General features: G+C 44.0%; 1 protein-coding gene across 5 annotated transcripts in view; it reads left to right on the top strand.

Annotated features, from left to right (window-relative positions):
* Positions 1–8,106, top strand: part of LOC112264472 (protein FAM83H) — a 35,255-nt gene extending 27,149 nt beyond the window's left edge. For 3 of the 5 annotated variants that reach the window (XM_042295355.1, XM_024441088.2, XM_042295356.1), the window contains 9 exons: positions 364–528; positions 996–1,120; positions 1,248–1,649; positions 2,039–2,176; positions 2,402–2,638; positions 2,833–3,457; positions 3,560–4,535; positions 4,714–5,222; positions 5,926–8,106. In XM_042295355.1, coding sequence (XP_042151289.1) covers positions 364–528; positions 996–1,120; positions 1,248–1,649; positions 2,039–2,176; positions 2,402–2,638; positions 2,833–3,457; positions 3,560–4,535; positions 4,714–5,222; positions 5,926–5,946 — 3,198 coding nt within the window. In that variant the 3' untranslated portion in view covers positions 5,947–8,106. The remainder of the gene's footprint in view (positions 1–363; positions 529–995; positions 1,121–1,247; positions 1,650–2,038; positions 2,177–2,401; positions 2,639–2,832; positions 3,458–3,559; positions 4,536–4,713; positions 5,223–5,925) is intronic. The other 2 variants (XR_006078583.1, XR_006078582.1) reach the window with 2 other exon arrangements.
* Positions 8,107–24,580: the final 16,474 nt, after the last annotated feature.

Here is a 24,580-nt window from a genome sequence, read left to right as displayed (position 1 = left end):
TATGTTCATGATTATATGTCAATTATGGACGCTGTTGTCTTAAACTCTGCCAGTCAGTCTGCCCCCGCTCTGCTTTGCCCTGCTTATCCACCACACCCTGTCTCTGAACATGAATGACTTGCACTCAGCTCAACCAAAAGAATACAATTACTTTTCTGTGTGTGTGTGTGTCTAAATGTCAACAGGGTTGACAAACCTGTTAATCAGACTGGCCATGTCTCTGTTACTGTCCTCCCCCTCTTTCTGTGTGTGTGTGTGTGTTTCATGTCCAACTAAATGAAATAATCCTAAACCTGATGTGATATTTTCTAGTTTCTAATTGGTTAATGTGATATTTCCCCCTCTCTCATTGGGCATTGCTAGGTCATTGCTGTGGTGATGGACATGTTTACAGATGTGGATCTGTTTTCTGACTTGCTGGATGCCGCGGCGCGTCAAGTCCCCGTATACATTCTATTGGACGAACAGAATGCCCATCACTTCGTCTCCATGGTGATCAACTGTAAGGTCAACTTGGACCTTGTCCACGTGAGTCTATGTTTTTGGCCTAGATTGAACTATTTTAAGCGGGGTGACTCTCCACGCCTTAACTCAGTTTTCCCCATAACTCAGGTTAATGCTGTTCCTGAAAGCCTACTGGGTGTGCAGGGGTTTGATCCATCCCAGCACTAGCACAAACAGCACAGGGCTAAAAAAATAACAGTAGTTATTAATAGTTTGAAAAACAAATGGTTTGAGCCGACAGTCTAACAGATAGTATTCCAGTGTTTCTGTGTTGACTGGTAGCAGGCCACTGTCTCATAGCAGTAAGGTCATTTATTTACCTACATATTTACATGATGTCTAACTGACAACACCTGAGCTTGGTTACATAAATCTCAACAGAGCGGACAAACTGGTTTGATTCATCCTTAGAACTCACTAAAGAATAACATCATTCATTAACCCCTTGTGACTCTGAATAACTATTTTGTGTGTGCGTGTGTGTGTTGCAGATGATGCGTGTGCGGACAGTGGCGGGAGTGACCTATTTCTGTCGGACAGGGAAGTCATTTAAAGGACAGGTGAAAAACCGCTTTCTATTGGCTGACTGCAGGGCCGTGCTCAGTGGAAACTACAGGTAAACATAGAAATATAACAGATTTCAACACTCAACTATAGTTGAGCATCGAAACACACCAGATAGAACAGATATCAGATACTTCTTTAGTCGCAGAAGTTAACGTGTCATATCCTGTTTCCTGTAGTTTCATGTGGTCCTATGAGAAGCTGCATCGCTGCATCGCTCATCTCTTCCTGGGAGAACTGGTCACCACCTTTGACGAGGAGTTCCGCATCCTGTTCGCTCAATCACAGCCCCTCACTGTTGACCACGCCCTAGTGCCTTTCTCCTCTGACAGCAGCAGCAGCAGTTACTATGGTAACCAGTTTGGCTTGAAGCGGACCCAGTCCCTGCGAAACCCTCTGGGTTTCCAACGACACACCCCCGAACTTCCGGCCTACCCTTTCGGAGGAGGAGATTCCGAGCGCTCTGCGTTCCGAAGAGATGACATGTTCCGACATACTATAGACCCAGGAGGACTGAATCTTGGGAAGTTTGCAGTGTCACAGCAGTTCAGGATGCAGCAGAGCCGCTCCATGGTCTCCAGGTGGGATGGTGCACGTATATTTATGTAAAACTAGATTTTATGTAGAACCCTATAATTCACTACACTCTTAGAAAAAAGGGTTTCAAAGGGGTTCTTTGGCTGTAGGAGAACCCTTTTCGGTTCCAGGTAGAACCTTTTTTGGTTACATGTAGCAATCAATGGTTCTACATGGAACCCAAAGGGGTTTTTCAAAGGGTTCTCCTATGGGGACAGCCAAAGAACCCTTTTCTAAGAGTGTATACTTGGAATAGAGTACCAAATTCAATCATAAGTATTCAACCGATTTCTGGGGAACTTCACCCATAAACAGTTAACTTATTGTATTACATTTGTTATGTGTCCTCTGTTACCATTTTAAAGGGTTTTGTTTGTGTTTCCTGTGTTCCCAGGCAGATGGAGATAAGCTCCAGTGACTATAAGAGGCACAGCTACACAGAGGGAACCCAGGAGAGCTACTCCTCGTCCAGACAGTACATGAAGCACAGAGTTATGAACAACCTGGATGAGACAGAGCAGCACTACCACAGGTACTAGTTAGTTAGTTCATTTGTTAGTTAGTTAGTTTATGTTGTCTTTGTCAGCTTGACATAATATTGTGATCAGGTCAGGCAAAACTCTTGGCCCTAGTTATAATCTTTTAAAAAATGATCTGTGATACGTAAAGCATGTTGGGTTTTTATGATCGTTATTCTGATGTTGAGGATGATGATTCTGCTGCTGATGATGATTTATGATTTATGTTTGTATTCCAGGGAGCAGAGCCAGTCCAGCCACTACTACCAGGGTGGTGAGGGACCTGGGTCGGGGCTAGAAGGACCTGGCTCAGGCCATGGACACTACGACAGGCTGAGGAACAGACCAGCACTGGACCAGTACTCTGACTCAGGCTACCCCTATGAGGAACCTCCTGGTCCAGAGGGCTACGGCAGAGACTACTTCTCCTCTGAGGACCTGAAACATGACCCAGGACATCCACCAGCAGGGGGAAGGTACGTGGTAGAGACAGTCCACTGGACTTGAGAATAATCAGTAATGTCTGTTCATTGTTGACAGCTCCCACTAGAGTTCTTAAATTAAACTTTCAGTGATACGCACACAATGTTTCAATAAGGTTAATGTGTAAGTATCAACCACGACCCTCAAAATGTGTCTATACTAATGTAACACCTTCCCTTTTGTCTAGGTACGGAGGTGGCAGTGGCCACAAGAGGCCGACGGTGGGCCAGCCCTATGCCTGCCTGTCGTCCCCCACCCATCCGCACCCCCCAGAGAAGCAGGTGTTCCCCGTCCCAGCGGAGGCAGACCACGACCAGGACCCCAACGTCAGACAGGGCCTCCGCAGCTGGAGGATCAACTCCTACCTCAGCGCCTACGGGGACACAGGAGAGGAGGGGCTGCTCCAACCTCTGGGCCCTGATGCTTTCCAAGACCCTGAGTCTGATGGGAAATCGTACGCCCATGAGGCAAGAGAGCCTCCGAATGTCCCCTCCAAGCCTAGACCGGATATCCGACCGCTGCACTACAGCAAGCCCTTCATGCCTGAGAGCATGGGGAAGGACAGGGCTGACCGATGGACCACAGAGTGGGAGAGAGAGAGAGAGAAAGAGCGGGCGGTGGGGGGGAGGGAGGTGGGGGCAGACGTGGAGATGCCGTCGTCGAGGGAGGCTCCGGGGGAGGTCTCGATCTCCAAACACGAGACGGTCCGGATGCGGGTCAACCCGATGCTCCAGAGGAGTTCCCGGCTGCGCTCCTCCCTCATCTTTTCCTCCTCCAAGACGGAGACCCACATGGGAGGCCTGGGCATGAAGGTCTTTATTACCTTTCATATCATCTGAGGTTTTTTTAACATTGAATTGCAACCTTGCTTTGAAATGTGCCATACGAATAAAGTTTCATTTGATTTGATGCAGGTGGCCAACGAGGAGGACGAGAATTCCGACTCGCTCCGCACCACCTCCATCGTCCAACAGATCCTGGAGAAGCGACGCTCCTTGACCCGGGAACCCTTTGAGTGGAGGAAGAAGGCAGAGGAGAACGAGAGAGAGAAGGAGAAAGAAGAGAAGGAGAAAGAAGAGAAGGAGAAAGAAAAGAAAGAGGCTTGGTTGAAAGAGGAGGCTGAGCCAAAGAAAGAGCCCCCCAAAGTAACCTCAGCCAGTAGAGAGGTGTCTAAGAACCCCCTGGCCGAGGTGGACACCACGAAAGACACCCCAGCATCTGCAGATCCCCCCAAACCCCAGTCATTTAACATGAACAACCCTTCCAATAGACTGCAGTACTTCATGGAGCTGGCTGCTAAGAGGAACGCATCTAAAGAGGCTGTGATAAAAGAACCTCCTCAGAAGAAACCAGACCTTCCAGACACTCCTTCTTCCAGCACGACCGCCATCACCTCGGTCCCCAAAGTCCCCTCATTTTTCGTGACTGCTCCAGAGCCTGCCCCAAAGAAACCACAAGTCGCAGCCACACCAGAGCTAAAATGTAAACCTCAAACCTCAAGTTTCAAAATCTCAGAGCCTGCCGCTTCTACCACAGCACAGAGAAAAAACAGCAGCTCGGAGTCACAGAGGAAAGAGCCCGGTAAGATTCTAAAGCCATTCCCTTCTCCGAAGATCTTCAAGAGGGACACTCTGAAGCCGTTCAAGAGCTCCAACCCACGCCACGTCTCCTGTGATGAGGAAATGCTAACAACGGACGCCACAGACGCGGAGAAAAGCGAGCTGAAGAAGTCTCGCTCCAAAAGCTCGTCCAGTATGTCACAGACCGAGTCTAAGGAGGGGCTCCACAAGAACCTGGGCTCCAACACCTCCCTCAACACCCTGGGAGGGGAGGGAAAGGCCGACACTAAGCCCCTAGACTTCCTCAAGAAGCAGACCCAAAGACTCAAAGGTATGTTTGTACTGTCTGTGTGTCTGTCACGGATTGTTACGCACATGTTTACTGGGTTTTAATTTTAAAAATGTAATTGCTGTGCTCATGATGTATACAGCAAATTCCCTTCGGAGCAATAAAGGTTTTAATTAATTAATTAGTTCAATTATTAATTAAAACATTCATTCATTCAAAGGTTTCCTGGGACCCAAGGACAAGAAGAGCTCCGGTGGTGCGACATCGCCATCCAACGGAGACGAAAAGACCATGAGAACTGTGCCGGAAAGCTCAGAGGAGCCTGTGATCGCCGCTAAAAACCTGAGCTCCACCGCCGACGCTAAAGCCACAGACTATGCCACCTCCGCAGCCAATCACAAAGCTGCGTCCAAAACGACAGGTCTGTCTCGGTACCAGAGCTCTAGTGGCTCAGTTCTGTTCAGTAGCAACCTGAGAGACGACACCAAGGTCATCCTGGAACAGATCTCTGCCAACAGCCAGAAGAACCGTCTGGAGCGAGGAGGAGGAGAGGAGGCTGGAGGGGATAAGGACGTAGACGTAGCAGGGGAGAAAGGAGGGCTGGAGAGGGAGTCAACACTTAAAAAGAACCGCTTCCAGAGGCCCCAGGTCAACCCTCAGGAGAGAGATAGCCTCCTGAAGAGGATCGAGAGCATGAGGAAGGACAAGAAGGTCTACAGCCGCTTTGAGGTACTCTACCGTAGCAGAAAGGAGGTTTGCAGGGAGGAGGAGGGCTACAGGAGAGGGGAAAGAGAGGAGGAGTTAGAGGGAGAGGAGGAGGATAGGGGGAGTGTAGAGAGGAGTAAATACACACCTTTACTGGTTATGTCCAGGAGGTAAAATAATATATTAACAATAATAAATTACATTTAGCAGACCCTTGACTAAATAGAAGAGACATTTACATGTTATGAATTATAGCCCTTAATGTGAAATATATATTTGATGCTGCTATTTAAAGATGTGACACAACATTTTATTTATTTTGTTTCCCGATACTTTGATAAGGATTTTCAACAAAAAATGTTTAGGATATTTGTACATAGTGCACAGACTCAGTGAGTTTTAATTTTGTGGATATGATGTCATAGGGACATTAGTTTGGCTCTTAATTAAGTTACCACTGAAGTTACCATTAAAACCATGTGAACAATGAAGCACATTAGTACCTAAAGAGATCTTTCACACTGAAAGCTGATACCAAGGGGGGAGGAGGGGGTGATGAGTGGAGAGGAGAGGTAGGGATGAGTGGAGAGGAGAGGTAGGGATGACAGGAGAAAATGGAGGATGAGGGAGAGGGGAGGAGGGGAGCATGAGGGAGGGAAAGGGGGAGTATGAGAGAGTGAATCAGATCGTATTCCACTCACTGTCATTCCTGATGTTCTGTTAACAGATGGGGAATAACCTGGGATAACTAAAGATGGCTGAGGAACACATTGACTGGAAGCTGAGTGTGTGTGTGGAGGACGTGCAAACACACACCAACATGCACACACACATCGTTCACATTCAGCAATATATGTGCCAAACACATCATCAGAAGACCAGAGAGAGAGGGAGAACACACTGAACACTAGAACAGCAGATACCTCCTGTGACTTCAGACTGCAGTCTTCGCGGATGATCAGACGATACTGTAGTAAACCTTTAAAAGACTGACTATGAAACATGAGATGAAACTGTACCCATATAAGGCAAGCGTTGTCTGGTTGGTTTTTGCCTTATATGGACTTCATGGGACAACCTTTCACCGATTCACCACAATCCTTCATCCACGCCTAGAGTGAGAGAGAGTGTATGTGTGAGAGAAAGTGTGTGTTGTGTGTGCATGTTTTACTGCAAGAAAGCAACTGAACACATGCCCAGCCATCAAACATGCCTGTACAGAACAGCACACTCCCTGTGCCAGTCGTATGTATGTGTGTGTGTGTGTGTGTGTGTCTGTGTGTGTGGAAACTGGTAATGCTGAAAGTATGTCTGGGTTTACACTGTGCCAACGGAGCGCCACGTCTCGTCAAACCCAGAGAACTATTATTAACCAGTCTCCACACTAAAGACAGCAGAGAGGGAGAGAGATGGGGAGAGAGAGAAAATGATAGAGGGAGAGAGGAAAAATACAGATTAACCCAGCTAGCACATTTGGTTCCTTGGAAGTTGTGGGAATGTACGTTTTTTGTTTTCCATTGGTTCTCGGAACAAAGCTATACGTTTCCTGACTGGTAAAACTGAACATCTTTTAAACATTCTGAGAACAGAAGTGAACATTTTGCCTGTTCTGAGAACATTTTTAAGTTGCAGGGAGGTTCTGAGAATGTTTTACTGTGGTTCCTTGAAGGTTTTTAAGTTGCAGGGAGGTTCTGAGAACGTTTTACTGTGCTTCCTTGAAGGTTTTTAAGTTGTAGGGAGGTTCTGAGGATGTTTTACTGTGCTTCCCTGAAGGTTTTTAAGTTGCAGGGAGGTTCTGAGGATGTTTACTGTGCTTCCCTGAAGGTTTTTAAGTTGCAGGGAGGTTCTGAGGATGTTTTACTGTGGTTCCCTGAAGGTTTTTAAGTTGCAGGGAGGTTCTGAGGATGTTTACTGTGCTTCCCTGAAGGTTTTTAAGTTGCAGGGAGGTTCTGAGAACATTTTACTGTGGTTCCCTGAAGGTTTTCTTGGGAGGTTTTATTAATGTTTTGCGAACGGAAATGATTAATTATTTGAAGGTAATTAAATAATGTTCTGAGAACATGTTTCAATCATGCAAACACATATATTTTTTATTGTGGTATGGCGTCAGTGAGATACAAACCTATGATCTTATGTTCTCTAGCCATGAGGTTTAAAATACTTTTGTTGATACTGAATGTATACGTTTTTAAATAACATTCTTAGAATGATCTTTGAAAGCTATTAATGTTTTCTTGTGTTTTTTTATGGAAAGTTTTCTTAATGTTCTTAGAGCATGACTTTAAATATAACAATGAGGAAACCTGCAGAAAACTTTATGCTGAGGTACTGAAATTCCCACAGAAGATTGTTGTTTCTTAATGTTCTCTGAACATTCTGAAAACATTACTTTAAATAGAACCATGAGGAAACCTGCAGAAAACTTTACACTTAAGCACTGAAATTCCACCTAAGAAACATATGGTTCTCAGAACCTTATGTGCTAGCTGGGTATCCTGCACCATTCCAAGAACTTTGTTTGAAGGTTGAATGCAAAATAACCATAGGACAACCACACTCTCACCAAGCTCTAAGAAACATATTGTTCTCAGAATTGTATGTGCTAGCTGGGAAAGGAGATGGAAAGAGATGGACCAACAGGGTAAGATAATTAGATACTGTGTATATGGCTTGCAGGTCTTTACAATTTTGTATTTATTAATTAAATCACCAGTACCTTAGAAGACAAGTTGAGATTGAGACTGCTTCGTTGTAGCCCTGTGTGGATGCAGGTACCTGGAAAACGTAGTGAGTTGGATAGGGTCTGAGTGATATTTCCACCACAAAACCTTCACCTATCCGGTCAAGTCAGGTCAGACATCTTTGATGAAGAAACGTAGGGAAGAATACAAGAGTATAAAAACTTTCACGCCTTGAGTCTGTCAGTTTGTCTCTGTCCACTACACCAGAAGTGGAAAGAACATTTCCAAGTACATGAACACACTCTGTAAAAATACTTAGTGAGGGAATAGAGTTATGAATAATTAATTAATGCCAGTGTTGTGTTCGAGACCACCTAAAGCGTGACTGTTTCAAGATTTAGACCGTAGCAAATCGAGTCCTTCTCAAGACCGATACGTTTATTTAACTAGGCACGTCCGTTAAGAAAAAAATCTTATTTACAATGACGGCCCACCCCGGCCAAACCCGGACGATACTGGGCCAATTGTGTGCCGTACTATGGGACTCCCAATCATGGCCGGATGTGATACAGCCTGGATTCATACCAGGGACTGTAGTCACGCCTCTTGCACTGAGATGCAGTGCCTTAGACCGCTGCGCCACTCGGGAGCCAAGACCGAGACCAGGAGGGAGACAAGGGGTTCCGAGACTTAAGTCAAGACCATGATAGTAATTTTGTCAAATCATCTCTGGCTGTGTATAGTCACAGAAACAACGATATGAGGGGGAAAAGTCTGTCACTCACCCACTCCATGACATCCTCCTAGCAGCTAGCTAACGTTAGGCTCCATATTTTTTGCTTGATACACTAGCCTAAAGCCACGTTATGACTGACTAGTTAGATTCTATTGACATTCTCAGTCTTAGTTACATTTGTCAGTTTTTGTCCAGAATATTGAGTCATTGAAACTGAAACATGCATCCCGAATGGAGGCAGCAAACAATGTACCAGGCCAGCTGTGATTTACAAACTGATAGCAATATTTTTTGAACAACCAAGAAATGTTTTGGTGAATTACATTAATCATGCATTGAACTGCATCATGGAACGTTGAGTCAAATTGAACCTATTTTTAAAACCTCTTATAAAGTTGGTTTTGTAGCATCAAGTGGGAATTGTATATTTTTTACTGATATTATGATTGTCTGTTTGTAGTTAAAACTTGTGATGCACTGGTATGATATTTTTGGCCATACCGATATCTAATATCTTTCTTGCCAAAAAACCTGATACCGATAACTAATATTTAACATTTTAGCCGCTTTTTAAGCATTCTAGTACAGTTAAATAGTTAACACACACACACATGGACGCAGCAAGAGGCGTCACTACAGTCCCTGGTTCGATTCCAGGCTGTATCACATCCGGCCGTGATTGGGAATCCCATAGGGCGGCGCACAATTGGCCCAGCGTCGTCCGGGCCGTCATTGTAAAAAAATATTTGTTCTTAACTGACTTGCCTAGTTAAATAAAGGTTACAGACACACACACACACACACACACACACACACACACACCACACTGACCAAAAAGTTATTCTGTTGGCATTTACGTATGTCCCCATTACCAGTAAAACATAATCAAAAACGATTTATTTAACTTACTTGCAGTGCTGTTTCGTTGTTCATTTGTTCAGTCATTTCATTCTCAACCAGGATTTCTATGGAACACGTTTGGGTCTTTGCGTGTCAAAAAAGATACAAGTCAAATAACAGTATTTGATGTGTCAAATAAGCTTGTTTACCAATCAGGACCTGAATGTGACTGCACGTCACATAATAATTTAACGCATTCATAATGTTTTACGTAGTTATTACACATTGATTACACTATCACTCGTATTTCATATGTCACAATGATTAATCGATACGTATGCTATGATGCTGGTAAAGTTATCTTGCGCACCAACAGTGCTGGTTATAAAAAAAGCTATTTCAGTAGCTATAATTAGCTAACTAACTATAGAGCTAGGTGTCATCATCTCAAATAACCCTAATTTATAAGACAGTTCTTATAGCTAAAGCTAGCTACCCCAGAAGGTCGAACAAATTAACGTTATGCTTTATTACCAACGCGGTATTGTAAACACATCGTTCATGGCCGGTGTACTTTTTTGTACAGCTTTGACAGTGCTACTGTATCTTTTTTGACACGCAAAGACCCAAACGGTGTTCCATAGTATGTATGTCGTGAAGCTAATAGCAGTGACGCTATTACTGTGTAACTCCGGTAGGGCAACATCTGAAAAATAACGCACTTGGTAGTGTGTACAGGTGCTCAACCAGTCGGCAAATTGTCAAGGGCAATGAATTCCATCATCTTGGCTTTAATGTATTTCGCCTTTGAGTTGTCTCGCTGAAATGTTCTTACTCTTTCAAATGACTGCTCGACTTGTTGACTGCTCGATCCACACAGCAGACATTGTGGGCTAGGTTAGGAATGCTGTGTTGCACGTGTAGCGCAAAATTTTACGTGGTGTCATTACGTTATGACTACGTTATATAAGTATGCATGGTAGCTTTGACACTGGTTTTTAACATCACCATTAAACTAGATATCGGGCGATACCGATGTTGCCATTTTTTGCAAATATCGTCCGATTCCGATATGTTCACCGATATATCGTGCATCCCTAGTTAAAACGCTGTCATTTTCACTTTAAACTTTAGGTCACCGGTTACTTTGTTTGCTAAACATGAAATGTTTTTTGCATTGGAAGTAATGGTTGTACATTTTGATTGGGAAATGCTTAATGGTTGTGTTTTTGTGTTCTTATGATTGGGACCAACTGGCTTATTATGTCTGAGTTTATGGACTGCTTATCCTTTAACATCATGCTGTGTGGGACTGCTGTCTTTCCATGCAGTGGTGTTTGGAGAAGTGGGTATACTCTAATTTTGCCCAAAAGTTCCCAAATGGCCCACCCAGCGAAGGAAAGGCATCCTGTGTGAAAGTACTATATTTTCCTATCCATTTTTCAGATGTTCACTCTCAAAATCACACTTTTTTTTTAAAGAAAAAAGACCAAATTGTGACGGTCTAAGGCCACAACAATGCTTAAACCACATCAATCTTATTATCTGTCAAGGCCTGGCTCCACAGTGGGTGGGCCTCTGTCCACCCAGGCCCATCCATGTCTACGCGCCGGATGCAGCACATGATGACAAATAGCCTTCTAACCAACAATAAAGACTTCACTTTTTCAATTCCTGGTTTGCAGACCCATTGTTGCCTTAGTTATCATTTACTGGTAGATATCATAAGTTAAAATGTCTCCTACCCTGCCGGCTACGGATGTCAAAACTAGTTGAGAGCTGCACACTCTTGCTGCCTGCAGATAATATTCCGCTGAAACTAGGCTATGTGTGTGGAACGCATGTGACTGTATTTCACGCGCTTTGCGATTGTGTAGGCTACTTTGTGCATGATTTCTCTATTGTGCTACATAATTGATAAGTCGTATACCTCCACTAAACTACTTTGATATGCATCAGTAGGGATTAAGAAGTGATTATAAACTGGGTGGTTCGAGCCCTGAATGTTGATTGGCTGACAGCCGTGGTATATCAGACCGTATTCCATGGGTATGACAAAACATTCATTTTTACTGCTCTAATTATGTTGGTAACCAGTTTATAATAGCAATAAGGCATCTCAGGGGTTTTTGGTATATGGCCAATATACCACGGCTTAGCTTTGTATCCAGGCACTCTGCATTGCGTCGTGCATGAGAACAGCCCTTAGCCGTGGTATATTGGCCATATACCACACCCCCTCGAGCCTTAAAGCTTAAGTAGAAGCAATGCCCACTAAAACAAAACAAAAGTGGGTATATGGCTTATACCTGCGTATACCCTCAACTAGACCACTGGCCCTTTGTGTTTTACAAAAAGTGTACTCTTCTACATAAGTGCGCTGGTATTACGGTCCTTTCAGAATCACGAACCTGTCACATACTGAAGATCTATAGGTTCACCACTGTACTAACCTGTTACATACTGAAGATCTATAGGTTCACCACTGTACTAACCTGTCACATACTGAAGACCTATAGGTTCACCACTGTACTAACCTGTTACATACTGAAGATCTATAAGTTCACCACTGTACTAACCTGTCACACACTGAAGACCTATAGGTTCATCACTGTACTAACCTGTTACATACTGAAGATCTATAGGTTCATCACTGTACTAACCTGTTACATACTGAAGATCTATAGGTTCACCACTGTACTAACCTGTCACACACTGAAGATCTATAGGTTCACCATTGTACTAACCTGTCACATACTGAAGATCTATAGGTTCACCACTGTACTAACCTGTTACATACTGAAGACCTATAGGTTCACCACTGTACTAACCTGTCACATACTGAAGATCTATAGGCTCACCACTGTCACATACTGAAGATCTATAGGTTCACCACTGTACTAACCTGTCACATACTGAAGACCTATAGGTTCACCACTGTACTAACCTGTCACATACTGAAGATCTATAGGTTCACCACTGTACTAACCTGTCACATACTGAAGATCTATAGGTTCACCACTGTACTAACCTGTCACATACTGAAGACCTATAGGTTCACCACTGTACTAACCTGTCACATACTGAAGATCTATAGGTTCACCACTGTACTAACCTGTCACATACTGAAGATCTATAGGTTCACCACTGTACTAACCTGTCACATACTGAAGACCTATAGGTTCACCACTGTACTAACCTGTCACATACTGAAGATCTATAGGTTCACCACTGTACTAACCTGTCACATACTGAAGATCTATAGGTTCACCACTGTACTAACCTGTCACATACTGAAGACCTATAGGTTTACCACTGTACTAACCTGTCACACACTGAAGACCTATAGGTTCACCATTGCGCAACATGTCTATAACAGGTATAAAGGCTGTTAAGAAACTCTATCAATGTTTCAAGAAAGGAGTGTATGTATATATTTGACCTGGCTAAGTGGTTTTATGCCCTGACTGAATGGGAGCTGATAATTATTAATTTTTTTACTCTGCTAGTCTCGGGAAGACATTTTGATACCTCACTTGTCTGAGACAGAGTCAAGAGTGAGTACAAGACAAGACCGAGACACTCAATATGTGGTCTCGAGAATGGACTCGAGGAACATTCACTATCTTCTTGGTAAGCAACTCCAGTGTAGATTTGACCTTCGGTTTTAGGTTATTGTCCTGCTGAAAGGTGAATTAATCTCGCAGTGTCTGGTAGAAAGCAGACACTGCGAGATGGTCTCGAGTCCTACAACACCGATAAGGGATATATTAGTGTAAATATTGGTATAGATAAAAAGGGTTTGTTGTTGATACTGTTAACAAGTGACAAATGATAGCCTATCACCAGGCTGTTAAATAACGTCTTGTGTCATTTTTTATTAACATGATTAATGACTGTAGTAAGACAATCAGAATATCAGAATTAAAGGGATTTTGCACAGTAGGGAAATGTTTTCTTTTACAACTCTATTGTATTTTATGATGTCATGTTTAACAAAAAAACATTGTAATAAAGTCTTAATGTGGCTAAAGCTGACACTGACTGGTGTGTGTGTATGTGTCTGTGTGAGTGTACACACACGTGTGTGTCTTTGGGAGCGCTGACTTAGATTCACTGACTGAATGGTATGATATAGTGTATTAGGGTGTAAAACACACCAGCCAAGCTGTCCTGGGCCCCAGAGTATAAAGGGTAACAAACTCAACACAGCCAAACAATGATACTGTATACACACAAAACATTTCAGAGCAACATCCAGCTAGCATTATATTTGAAAAGTACTGCCATCTACTGGTAGTAGTAGTAGTGTGTGTGTTCTACTTCATACCTTTCAGACTGTCAGTACAGTTGAAAGTATGGATTATATCCCTCGCACTCCGCGCAGGTTAAGTAATAATAACAACTAAATCACGCAGGTGACGTGACAGCGTGGGAGGACATATAAACCCGTAAATCAGACCACGCACTGTCTCTAATATCCTTCTCGCAGTTAGTTTAGCTGTGTCGCGCATGTTGACTGCTGCGCTGCTCCCGTAAACTAAACTGTGTGAGTTGTGTGTACTGTCAGTCTGTCACCAACAGCCTGTGACCTATAGGTCAGAGTGCGAAATTCGCCCTACAAGGCTGTGTGACAGATTCCCCTACCTATCCCTTTTATATAAGGATATCAGGCTTCCTTGTCTTGTACTCATTTAGCCCAACAGTTAGTGTGTGTGTGTTGGCCACCGTATTCCGGTGGTAATCTTGTCAATATATCCTGCTGTGGTTGTTATCAAGGCCACCGGGCACTACTTGTCCTTCAACTATTTAAAACACAAACGGGTCTCTTCCCTAGATAAACACATCTAGGAAGGTTAGCCTAACCAGCTATAAAACGTGAGATTCGGATTGCCTCCCCTAGGCATTCCTCTCCCCTGGTATCACTAGCATGCTACCAAACGACGGCCATTTGTGCATGTTTCGCAAAAATAAGCCTACATTTAAACATGATATCTTTCCTGCTCCAGCCCTGTGGTCATAGCTAGGCTCACTCGAAATTATATTGCGAAATGATTGTAGCTCTCTACCCTGTATTGTGGTAGCTGTTGTATCCCGTCTCCGGTTACTATTATTTTAGTTAATTTGATGAATTAGTATATATTGTATTATATTAGTATTATATTGCATAAGAAATATTTTCTATTTATGATTAATAATGTATTTTCACATTCTGAGCTCGAAGAACAAATCTAATCAAACTTTATTTGTCACATGAGCCGAATACAACAAGTGTAGACGTTACTGTGAAATGCTTACTTTACAAGCCCTTAACCAACAGTGCAGTTCAAGAAGAGTTAAGAAAATATTTACCAAATAAACTAAAGTTAAAAAAAATAAAAAGTAACACAATAAAATAACAATAACGAGACTATATACAGGGTGTACCGGTACCGAGTCAGTGTGAGGGGGTACAGGTTAGTTGAGGTAATTTGTACATGTAGGTAGGGGTGAAGTGACTGCACAGATAGTAAACAGCGAGTAGCAGCAGTGTACAAAACAAATAGAGAGGTGGGGGGGTCAATGTAAATAGTCTGGGTGGCCATTTGATTAATTGTTCAGCAGTATTATGGCCCGAGACTTGGCGCTCTGGTACCGCTTGCCGTGCGGTAGCAGAGAAAACAGTTTATGACTTGGGTGACTGGAGTCTTTGACAATTTTTTGGGCTTTCCTCTGACACCGCCTAGTATAGAGGTCCTGCATGACAGGAAACTTGGCCCCAGTGATGTACTGGGCCGTACGCACTATCCTCTGTAGCGCCTTACGGTCAGATGCCAAGCAGTTGCCATAACAGGTGATGATGTAACCGGTCAGGATGCTCTCAATGGTACAGCTGTATAACATTTTGAGGATCTGTGGACGCATGCCAAATCTTTTCAGTCTCCTGAGGGGGAAAGGTTTTGTTGTGCCCTCTTCACGACTGTCTTGGTGTATTTGGACTATGATAGTTTGTTGGTGATGTGGACACCAAGGAATTGAAACTCTCGACCTCCTCCACTACAGCCCTGTTGATGTTAATGGGGGCCTGTTCGGCCCGCCTTTTCCTGTAGTCCACGATCAGCTCCTTTGACTTGCTCACATTGAGGGAGAGGTTGTGGTCTTGGCACTACACTGCCAGTTCTCTGACCTCCTCCCTATAGAATGTTTCATCCTTGTCGGTGATCAGGCCTACCACCGTTGGCTGGTCAGCAAACTTAATGATGGCGTTGGAGTCGTGTTTGGCCACGCAGTCATGGGTGAACAGGGAGTACAGGAGGGGACTAAGCAGGCACCCATGAGGGCCCCGCGTGTTGAGGATCAGCGTGGCAGATGTGTTGCTCCCTGCCCTTACCACCTGGGGCGGCCCGTCAGGAAGTTCAGGATTCTGTTGCAGAGGTACAGTTGAAGTCGGAAGTTTACATACAGCTTAGGCAAATACATTTAAACTCAGTTTTAATCCTAGTAAATTTCCCTGTTTTAGGACAGTTAGGATCACCACTTGATTTTAATCATGTGAAATGTCAGAATAATGCTAGAGAGAATGATTTATTTCAGCTTTTATTTCTTTCATCACATTCCCAGTGGGTCAGAAGTTTACATACTGTCAGAAGGTGAGTGTAGCTGGTGCATGAAGTCAGGTGCAGGAGAGCAAAATGAGTGAGCAATGTACTTTACTCAAAAAATAAAGGCACAAGGTAAACAAATACACTTGACCAATAACCAACGGGAATATTATGCACGGGTGAACACAGCACCCGTCAAAAAAACAGCCATCATAAACCGAATTGAACATAGGAATAATCACGCACAACAAACATGGGGGAAACAGAGGGTTAAATACATGAACATGTAATTGGATAATGAAAATTAGTCCACGCCTGCTAGCCTGCTGGCCTTACTGGGTCGACAGGAACATTAGCCTGCTGGCCTTACTGGGTCGACAGGAACATTAGCCCGAGCTATTTGGAGGGATATCACACCTGGCACAAATGATTGTCTAGTTCTGTTTTTCCTGCTGAGGGGTGCCCTATACCTGTGCCCAGAGGGGAGTAGTTCAAACTATGTTTCCATTTCCAGCGAATCACGGGGCTCTGGGCCTGGTCGGGTGTCCGTAGTATATCCCTCGCGTCCGACTCATTGAAGAAGAACTCCTCGTCCAATTTGAGGTGAGTTATCCCAGTTCTGATGTCCAGAAGCTCTTTTCGGTCATAAAAGACGGTAGAGGAACCTTACTGCTCTCACTCGGCCCAACCCTACACATGCCCTTGGTCCTACAACCAGCCTAACCCAGGTATTCTCCAGAACCAGATGGCATTGCAGCCATACCCCCAACCCCGAAGAGGCCGTGGCCGTGGTCAGCAGTCCCCCAATCCCACAAACAGGAGTGGGGGCAGAAACTGAATGGCAGGGGTCGGCTGTCGACCGATTTACCCAGCAGAACCTGACCTACTGGTCATCCCACTCCTCAGACCCATGGGTGGTGATGACCCTCTCACAAGGGTACAGGTTGCAGTTCCGACGCCAGCTCCCACCATTTTCAGGGATCAGAATTACTTATCACAGACCCCCAGAAAGCCTACACCCTCAACCTGGAGAAGGGCGCGATCACAAGAGTAAAAGCATCAGAACAGCAAGATGGCTTTTACTCAATCTATTTCCTGGTTCTGTAGAAAGACGGAGGCTTCCATCCAGTTCTGGATTTAAAATGGTTCAATGTTTTCCTAAAAGTTCTTCTCTTTCACATGTTGCAGACAGTCGACGTTCTCCAGACCGTAGCCGCAGGGGAATGGTTCACGTCCCTGGACTTAAAGGATGCTTACTTTCATGTTCCTCTGTTGCCGGAACGCATGAGTTTCCAGTGCCAGGCATACCAGTTTGAGGTATTACTCATCGGTCTCTCCCTGGCTCCTCACGTCTTCACAAGATGAGTGAGGGCAGCCCTGAGCTCCCTCAACCTACATGGGATCAAGATCCTTCCTTACCTCTATGACTGGCTCATCTGCGCCACCTTTTGCAAGTGTGTGGCACAGTACTGACACTGACCCACGTCACCGCACTGGGTCTTACCATGAACAGCGAAAAGAGCAACTTCCCGCCAAGCCAAAAGGTCAACTTTATTGGCATGGCTCTGAACTCTCGCACTATGAGGGCATGTACAGTATATCACCTCAGCACATGGACAGCATTCTTCTTCTTCTGCAACAACTCCAGTTGAATGCATTGGTGAAGGTACAAACCTTCCAACAACTGATGGGCATGCTCGCTGCAGGCTCCGCAGTGACACCGTTAGGCCTGCTGTCTTTAAGGCCACTACAGGTGCGGTTCAATGACCTCCGCTTAGACCCCAAGCGGGACAGAGCACCAAAATACGGATGACAAGGGAGTGCTACTCTACTCCGCTGTCGTGGAGGAAGAGAGCCTACCTGACTACAGGTGTCCCTCTCGGATCAATTCTGGCATGGCGGGAAGTAGTGACGACCGACACTTCATTAACAGGCTTGGGAGGAAAGAGCACATCTACGTGCTAGAACTTCAGACAGTTTAACTAGCCCTGAATCACTTTCTGCCGTTTCTCCAACACAAACATGTCCTGATTCAATCAGACAATACTGTACATTGACAGTGTTCCACATCAGCCATCATCAAGGGGGAACAAGGTTTGTACGGTCCCTACAAGTGGCCCAACAACTCTTGATATGGGCCCTACCACAACTGGCCTCCCTACGAGCCATTCATCTCCCAGGCAAGGTGTGCGATGTGGCAGACTTCTTGTCGCGACAGAAACTGTCCCCGGGGAAATGGAGACTTCACCCACAAATGGTGAAGATGATATGGCAGCGGTTCAGAGGGCCTACTGTATGCTTTCGCTCCGACCCCCCCCTGATCTTAGCATTGCTGCACAGGGTCTCTCAGGCTTGGCACAGGATGCTGCTTGTAGCCCCCAGATGGCCAGAGAGACCCTGGTATCGAACCCTTAGTCTTCTGGAGGGAGAGCCATGGCAGCTCCCTCACAGACAGGACCTGCTCTCACAGTTGGACAGCAGGATATGGCATCCCAGCCCAGACCAACTACAGCTATGGGCGTGGCCTCCGTAGAGCCCGACCCTCTACTGATCGGCTGCGATCCTGCTATTATCGAGACGTTGCAGTGAGAGCTTCAGTTCGATGGGGTTGAGGTCATGGGGTTGAGGTCAGGGCTCTGTGCAGGCCAGTCAAGTTCTTCCAAACCATTTCTGTATGGACCTCGCTTTGTGCACGGGGTAATTGTCATGCTGAAGCAGAAAGGGCCTTCCCCAAATGGTTGCCACAAAGTTGGAAGCACAGAATTATCTAGAATGTCATTGTATGCTTTAGCATTCAGATATTCCTTCACTGGATCTAAGTGGCTTAGCCCGAACCATGAAAAACAGCCCCAGGCCATTATTCCCCCTCCACCAAATGTTATAGTTGGCAATATGCATTGAGGCAGGTAGCGTTCTCCTGGCATCCGCCAAACCCAGATTCGTCATTCGGACTACCAGATGGTGAAGTGTGATTCATCACTCCAGAGAACGCGTTTACACTGCTCCAGAGTCCAATGGTTGGCGAGCTTTACACCACTCCAGCCGATGGAAACCCATTTCATGAAGCTCCCGACAAACAGTTATTGTGCTGACTTTGCTTAAAAAACGCTCCTTAGCTGTCTCAGGAAAAACTAGACTAGAATAGCTTGCTGGATTTTTTGTTGTTGTTGCATTTCTTATACTAATTGACTATTGAAAGAGGGATGCTAGCTCTTGTTTGCTGAATGTTAAATACAAGCCAATAGAACTCACAGCCACGGGCCGGGGAGTTTGAAAGAAGAGAGAACGTGGGAAGGCGGTAGGCTGTAGCAGTTATTTGTTCAGACCCGTAATCATTCAATTTTAGCGAAGATAAAATATTTCCGTCTACATCTCATTCTAGTCCTATATTATTCAAGTATGTCATTACAATGATGAAGATAAGGAAAACAAAACGTATTCAATGTAACTGTTGAAAGCGAGTAAGGAATGAAGAAATAGAAAGAGGAGGCAGGCTAATACTACATCGCACAACATTAGGGGGGAATATGAAAGGTATGCATGCCTCAGCCTACTAATTATACGTTTTATTATATTTCAACATTTTAAATCAAATTGGTTAGCTTATAAATGTAACGTTGTGGGCCGCCTGCGCCAGCATCACACGTTCTCTCCCAGATTCATGGTCTGAAAGAGGTGCTTAATCCCAGTCCATATAATACAGTTTAATACAATACTACCACACTCAAAAAGATGAGTTTATTGGAGTTGGTTTCATTTACTTACACAGGAGAGCATAGCTACATCTATGGGCTTTATGTTTTTCTGTCGTACGTAATGTGCGGTAGCCTATATCATATCATGCTATGTATTGGATAAGGGCACAATCATTTGGTCTTTTTGGGGTTTGGGCTCATTAAACCGGGCTCATAAAATGTATTTTAAGTATGGCTCATCAAGCTCAGGCAGCATCAGACTTGACTGTTTATGCTGGTCAAGGCTCTAATCAAATCCAGACATATTTTTTATTCTTTATATACTTTAGAATGACCCTTTCGGTTTGGGCGGGAAATACCGGTGATTCTTCTCGGGATGGAAAGTTTGTAAAATACTAGGAAAATATTCAACTCTAGTCTGTAGCTTATTCTTTAGATGTTTGGGGCTGCTGGTGAACCATTATGTGTATTCAAATCCGACCTGGCGCAGCCAGCGCCATCAATAAACGAGGGCTATTGACAAAATGAGCCACATTTACTTGTCCTTATAACAAATGACAAAAACGCGATTCCTTGTCTTTCGATGTGTAGCATATGCAAACACTTTATAGCCTATCATTTTATTGGTTTTTAGGGAACTTTCCTAAAACAATAATTGCCCGCCTCATGGTTCAGCTGTCGTAGATTTGAGCACTAAATGCGTCGGGGCATTGCGTGCATAGGCCTATAGGCTTAGGTGTCCACTGTATGATAGTAATATTCAAAATATATATCGTCTATATAAAAGAAGAGAAGCTTAGGCCTAGCCCCAGAGAGATAAAGAGAGATGAAGATATGCTGACGGAATGCTATGATACCTATATGCATTTCTTTATGTCAGATGGCTACTGTGTATGCTATACAGATATAGACTTACAGAAGGAGGCTAATTCGTAAATTTTCCATCGTCATATTTGTCATAAAGATAAGCATTAAATTGTTAGATTATAGGAGTAACTCTGGTAGGCCTGAAACATTCCTCACCTCAAGTTAAACTGTCTTGAGTCAGTTGGAGTACCGGTGCGCACTGCCTTCATTCATAGGCTTGCAGTAGCTAAAGCTTAATAAAAGCTACACCAAACCTTCACAAAAGTTTCAAAATTTATTAGGGTAAAACCAAAAGTAAGTCAAGCCATTGCTTATAGGGAAATTATGAGCAGGCTATTATATTCCGGCAAACACAGCATTGCTGAAACAGAATGAAACAAAACACATGCGAACTGGTTTAAACCTTCATAAAAACTTTGAACAGGCTACAACAGCAATTACCAACAAATCAGAGTGCCTACCATACCCAACAAATAACATACATTTTTATTTTATTTTACAACAGACCTACTTACCATCTTAAACTAGATACAATTAAAAAGACAGATCTGATTTAATTTAGCCAATGAAAATGTCTCGACAGAATTAAACAAAATAGGTGTTGCATATTTAATTAATTAATTAATTAATATAAATAAGCTTACAATAATAACAATTATATACAATAATAATAATGATAAAGCAAATTATTATAAATACATTTAAGTTTCAAAATTGCATCCTACCTGAATAGGGAGTTGCACAGGAGCCTGCATTTGGCCATGCCAACCTTCCTTTCATCTTAGTCCACTACAGTATTCAAACTTATATTAAATTCCCCTTGTAGGTTTTTCACTATAAGCATACTCCTTTTCCTCTAACTTTAGTTTTACTTCAACAAAAAATGCCTCCATCTTCACAATCAACAGTGGCCTAGGCCAAGACTCCTCTCTCTCTCTCTCTCTCTCTCTCTCTCTCTCTCTCTCTCTCTCTCTCTCTCTCTCTCTCTCTCTCTCTCTCTCTCTCTCTCTCTCTCTCTCTCTCTCTCCTCTCTCTAGCAGCAGACTCAGGTGTGAGAGAATGGTGCTGAAGCTCGAATTCTGGATGTAAGCTATGATAGACAGCCTGTCCTGGCTACAATTTTATTTATTTTTATCAGCCAAAAGCCTATAATTACCTGCCACATTTTCCCATCTTAGTTGTGTTTTCATCAAATTGATTTGTTGAAGTTACAAGTCTTTGCATAAATATGTAGTGCACTTAAAAATGACTTTTGAGGTTAAATTCCCATGTTCGGAATAAAAAAAGTCCAAGTTAGATGAGTTTACACCACATTTTGTTTGGTACTTTTACCCCCCTTTTCTCTCCAATTGGTAGTTACAGTCTTGTCCCATCACTTTAACCCCCCTACAGGCTCGGGAGAGGCGAAGGTCAAGAGCCATGCGTCCTCCAAAACACAACCCTGCCAAGCTTCACTGCTTCTTGACACACTGCTCTCTTAACTCAGAAGCCAGCCGAACAAATGTGTCAGAGCGGAGGAAATACCGTCCAGCTGGCAACTCTAGGCCTATATGGTTTTGTCACAAAAAATAATGCATAGATATAGCAAATGTGCCCACTGGTATTGGCACTTGCGCTCTAACCAACAGCATGCAAATACAGTGCAGGTATAGCATTCTACATGATGAGATAATTATTTGTCAAATGGCAGCCAAGCATCAATCGTCATGTCACCAGAATAAAACCCTCAATATTTATTGAAAGGAGCATCAAACTCATCACAGTGCACTTTCACCACCCTGTGAAGTTAATCATAATTGATTTAATCTGGAGCCTAATAAACTGCATGCTTTCCCATGATGTAGGCTACTTTACTCACATAAAAAGGTTGTATGGAAACCTGATTAATGTCAAGCCATATTGAGGATGTGGAATTATATTTTCGATGATTGTGCGCATTCCTACGGGATAATTTTTAAGTAGCCTAATCAGATTAAAACATTGTGACAGGTTGAGTTAATGCCACATATAAAAGGTAATACATTTTAAAAGTTAAATTATAAATATTTAAGCTATATTGAAGTGTTAAGTTCTAGGTGTGCGAGGAATAGCCGCTCGGATTTTAGAGGTGCGCAACCTCTTAGTGATCCCTTCGCGCGCCAATCCCCAACACCCAGTGAAATAGCAGCGCGCCAAATTCAAAAACAGAAATACTCATAATAATAATTCATAAATCAGACAAATGTTATACACTGGTTTAAAGATGAACTTCGTGTTCATCTTGCTGCTTTCAATACCGGAGGAAAATAATGTGGAGTGTGCTTTTCAGGTCATGCGCCTCTATCAAACAGTACACTTCACTCCACCCTCGTTCTGAACAGGGCTACTTCTTCATTTGCAAAGGAAAAACATTAACCAATTTCTAAAGACTGTTGACATCCAGTGGAAGCGATAGGAACTGCAAGCAACTGCTTTTGAGAGTTGCAAGCAAGCAACTGCAAGCAACTGCCAATTCTAGATTCCCAATGAAAACCCATTGAAAAGAGTGACCTCAAAAAAAGAACATCCTGGATGGTTTGTCCTCTGGGTTTCGCCTGCCAAATAAGTTATGTTATACTCACAGACATCCTTCATCAAACACTCTGAGATACTTCAGAGTGTTTTCTATCCAAATCTACTAATAGTATGCATATCCTAGCTTCTGGGCCTGAGTAGCAGGAGTAGCAGCACGGTCAGGTGGACTGGGGACAGCAAGGAGTCATCATGTCAGGTAGTCCTGGGGCACGGTCCTAGGGCTCAGGTCCTCCGAGAGAGAGAAAGAAAGAGAGAATTAGAGAGAGCATATGTGGGGTGGCCAGTCCTCTTCTGGCTGTGCCGGGTGGAGATTATAACAGAACATGGCCAAGATGTTCAAATGTTCATAAATGACCAGCATGGTCGAATAATAATAAGGCAGAACAGTTGAAACTGGAGCAGCAGCATGGCCAGGTGGACTGGGGACAGCAAGGAGTCATCATGTCAGGTAGTCTTGGGGTATGGTCCTAGGGCTCAGGTCCTCCGAGAGAGAGAAAGAAAGAGAGAAGGAGAGAATTAGAGAACACACACTTAGATTCACACAGGACACCGAATAGGACAGGAGAGGTACTCCAGATATAACAAACTGACCCTAGCCCCCCGACACATAAACTACTGCAGCATAAATACTGGAGGCTGAGACAGGAGGGGTCAGGAGACACTGTGGCCCCATCCGAGGACACCCCCGGACAGGGCCAAACAGGAAGGATATAACCCCACCAACTTTGCCAAAGCACAGCCCCCACACCACTTCAACCACCAACTTACCATCCTGAGACAAGGCTGAGTATAGCCCACAAAGATCTCCGCCATGGCACAACTCAAGGGGAGGGGGGGGCGCCAACCCAGACAGGATGACCACAACAGTGAATCAACCCACTCAGGTGACGCACCCCTTCCAGGGACGGCATGAGAGAGCCCCAGTAAGCCAGTGACTCAGCCCCTGTAATAGGGTTAGATGCAGAGAATCCCAGTGGAAAGAGGGGAACCGGCCAGGCAGAGACAGCAAGGGCGGTTCGTTGCTCCAGAGCCTTTCCGTTCACCTTCCCACTCCTGGGCCAGACTACACTCAATCATATGACCCACTGAAGAGATGAGTCTTCAGTAAAGACTTAAAGGTTGAGACCGAGTTTGCGTCTCTGACATGGGTAGGCAGACCGTTCCATAAAAATGGAGCTCTATAGGAGAAAGCCCTGCCTCCAGCTGTTTGCTTAGAAATTCTAGGGACAATTAGGAGGCCTGCGTCTTGTGACCGTAGCGTACGTGTAGGTATGTACGGCAGGACCAAATCAGAGAGAAAGGTAGGAGCAAGCCCATGTAATGCTTTGTAGGTTAGCAGTAAAACCTTGAAATCAGCCCTTGCTTTGACAGGAAGCCAGTGTGGAGAGGCTAGCACTGGAGTAATATGATCAAATTTTTTGGTTCTAGT

Source organism: Oncorhynchus tshawytscha, linkage group LG13 (assembly GCF_018296145.1).
Source record: "Oncorhynchus tshawytscha isolate Ot180627B linkage group LG13, Otsh_v2.0, whole genome shotgun sequence".
NCBI classification, from domain to species: Eukaryota; Metazoa; Chordata; class Actinopteri; order Salmoniformes; family Salmonidae; genus Oncorhynchus; species Oncorhynchus tshawytscha.
Note: the sequence above shows the minus strand (reverse complement) of the source record. Positions and strands in the feature narration are given on the sequence as shown.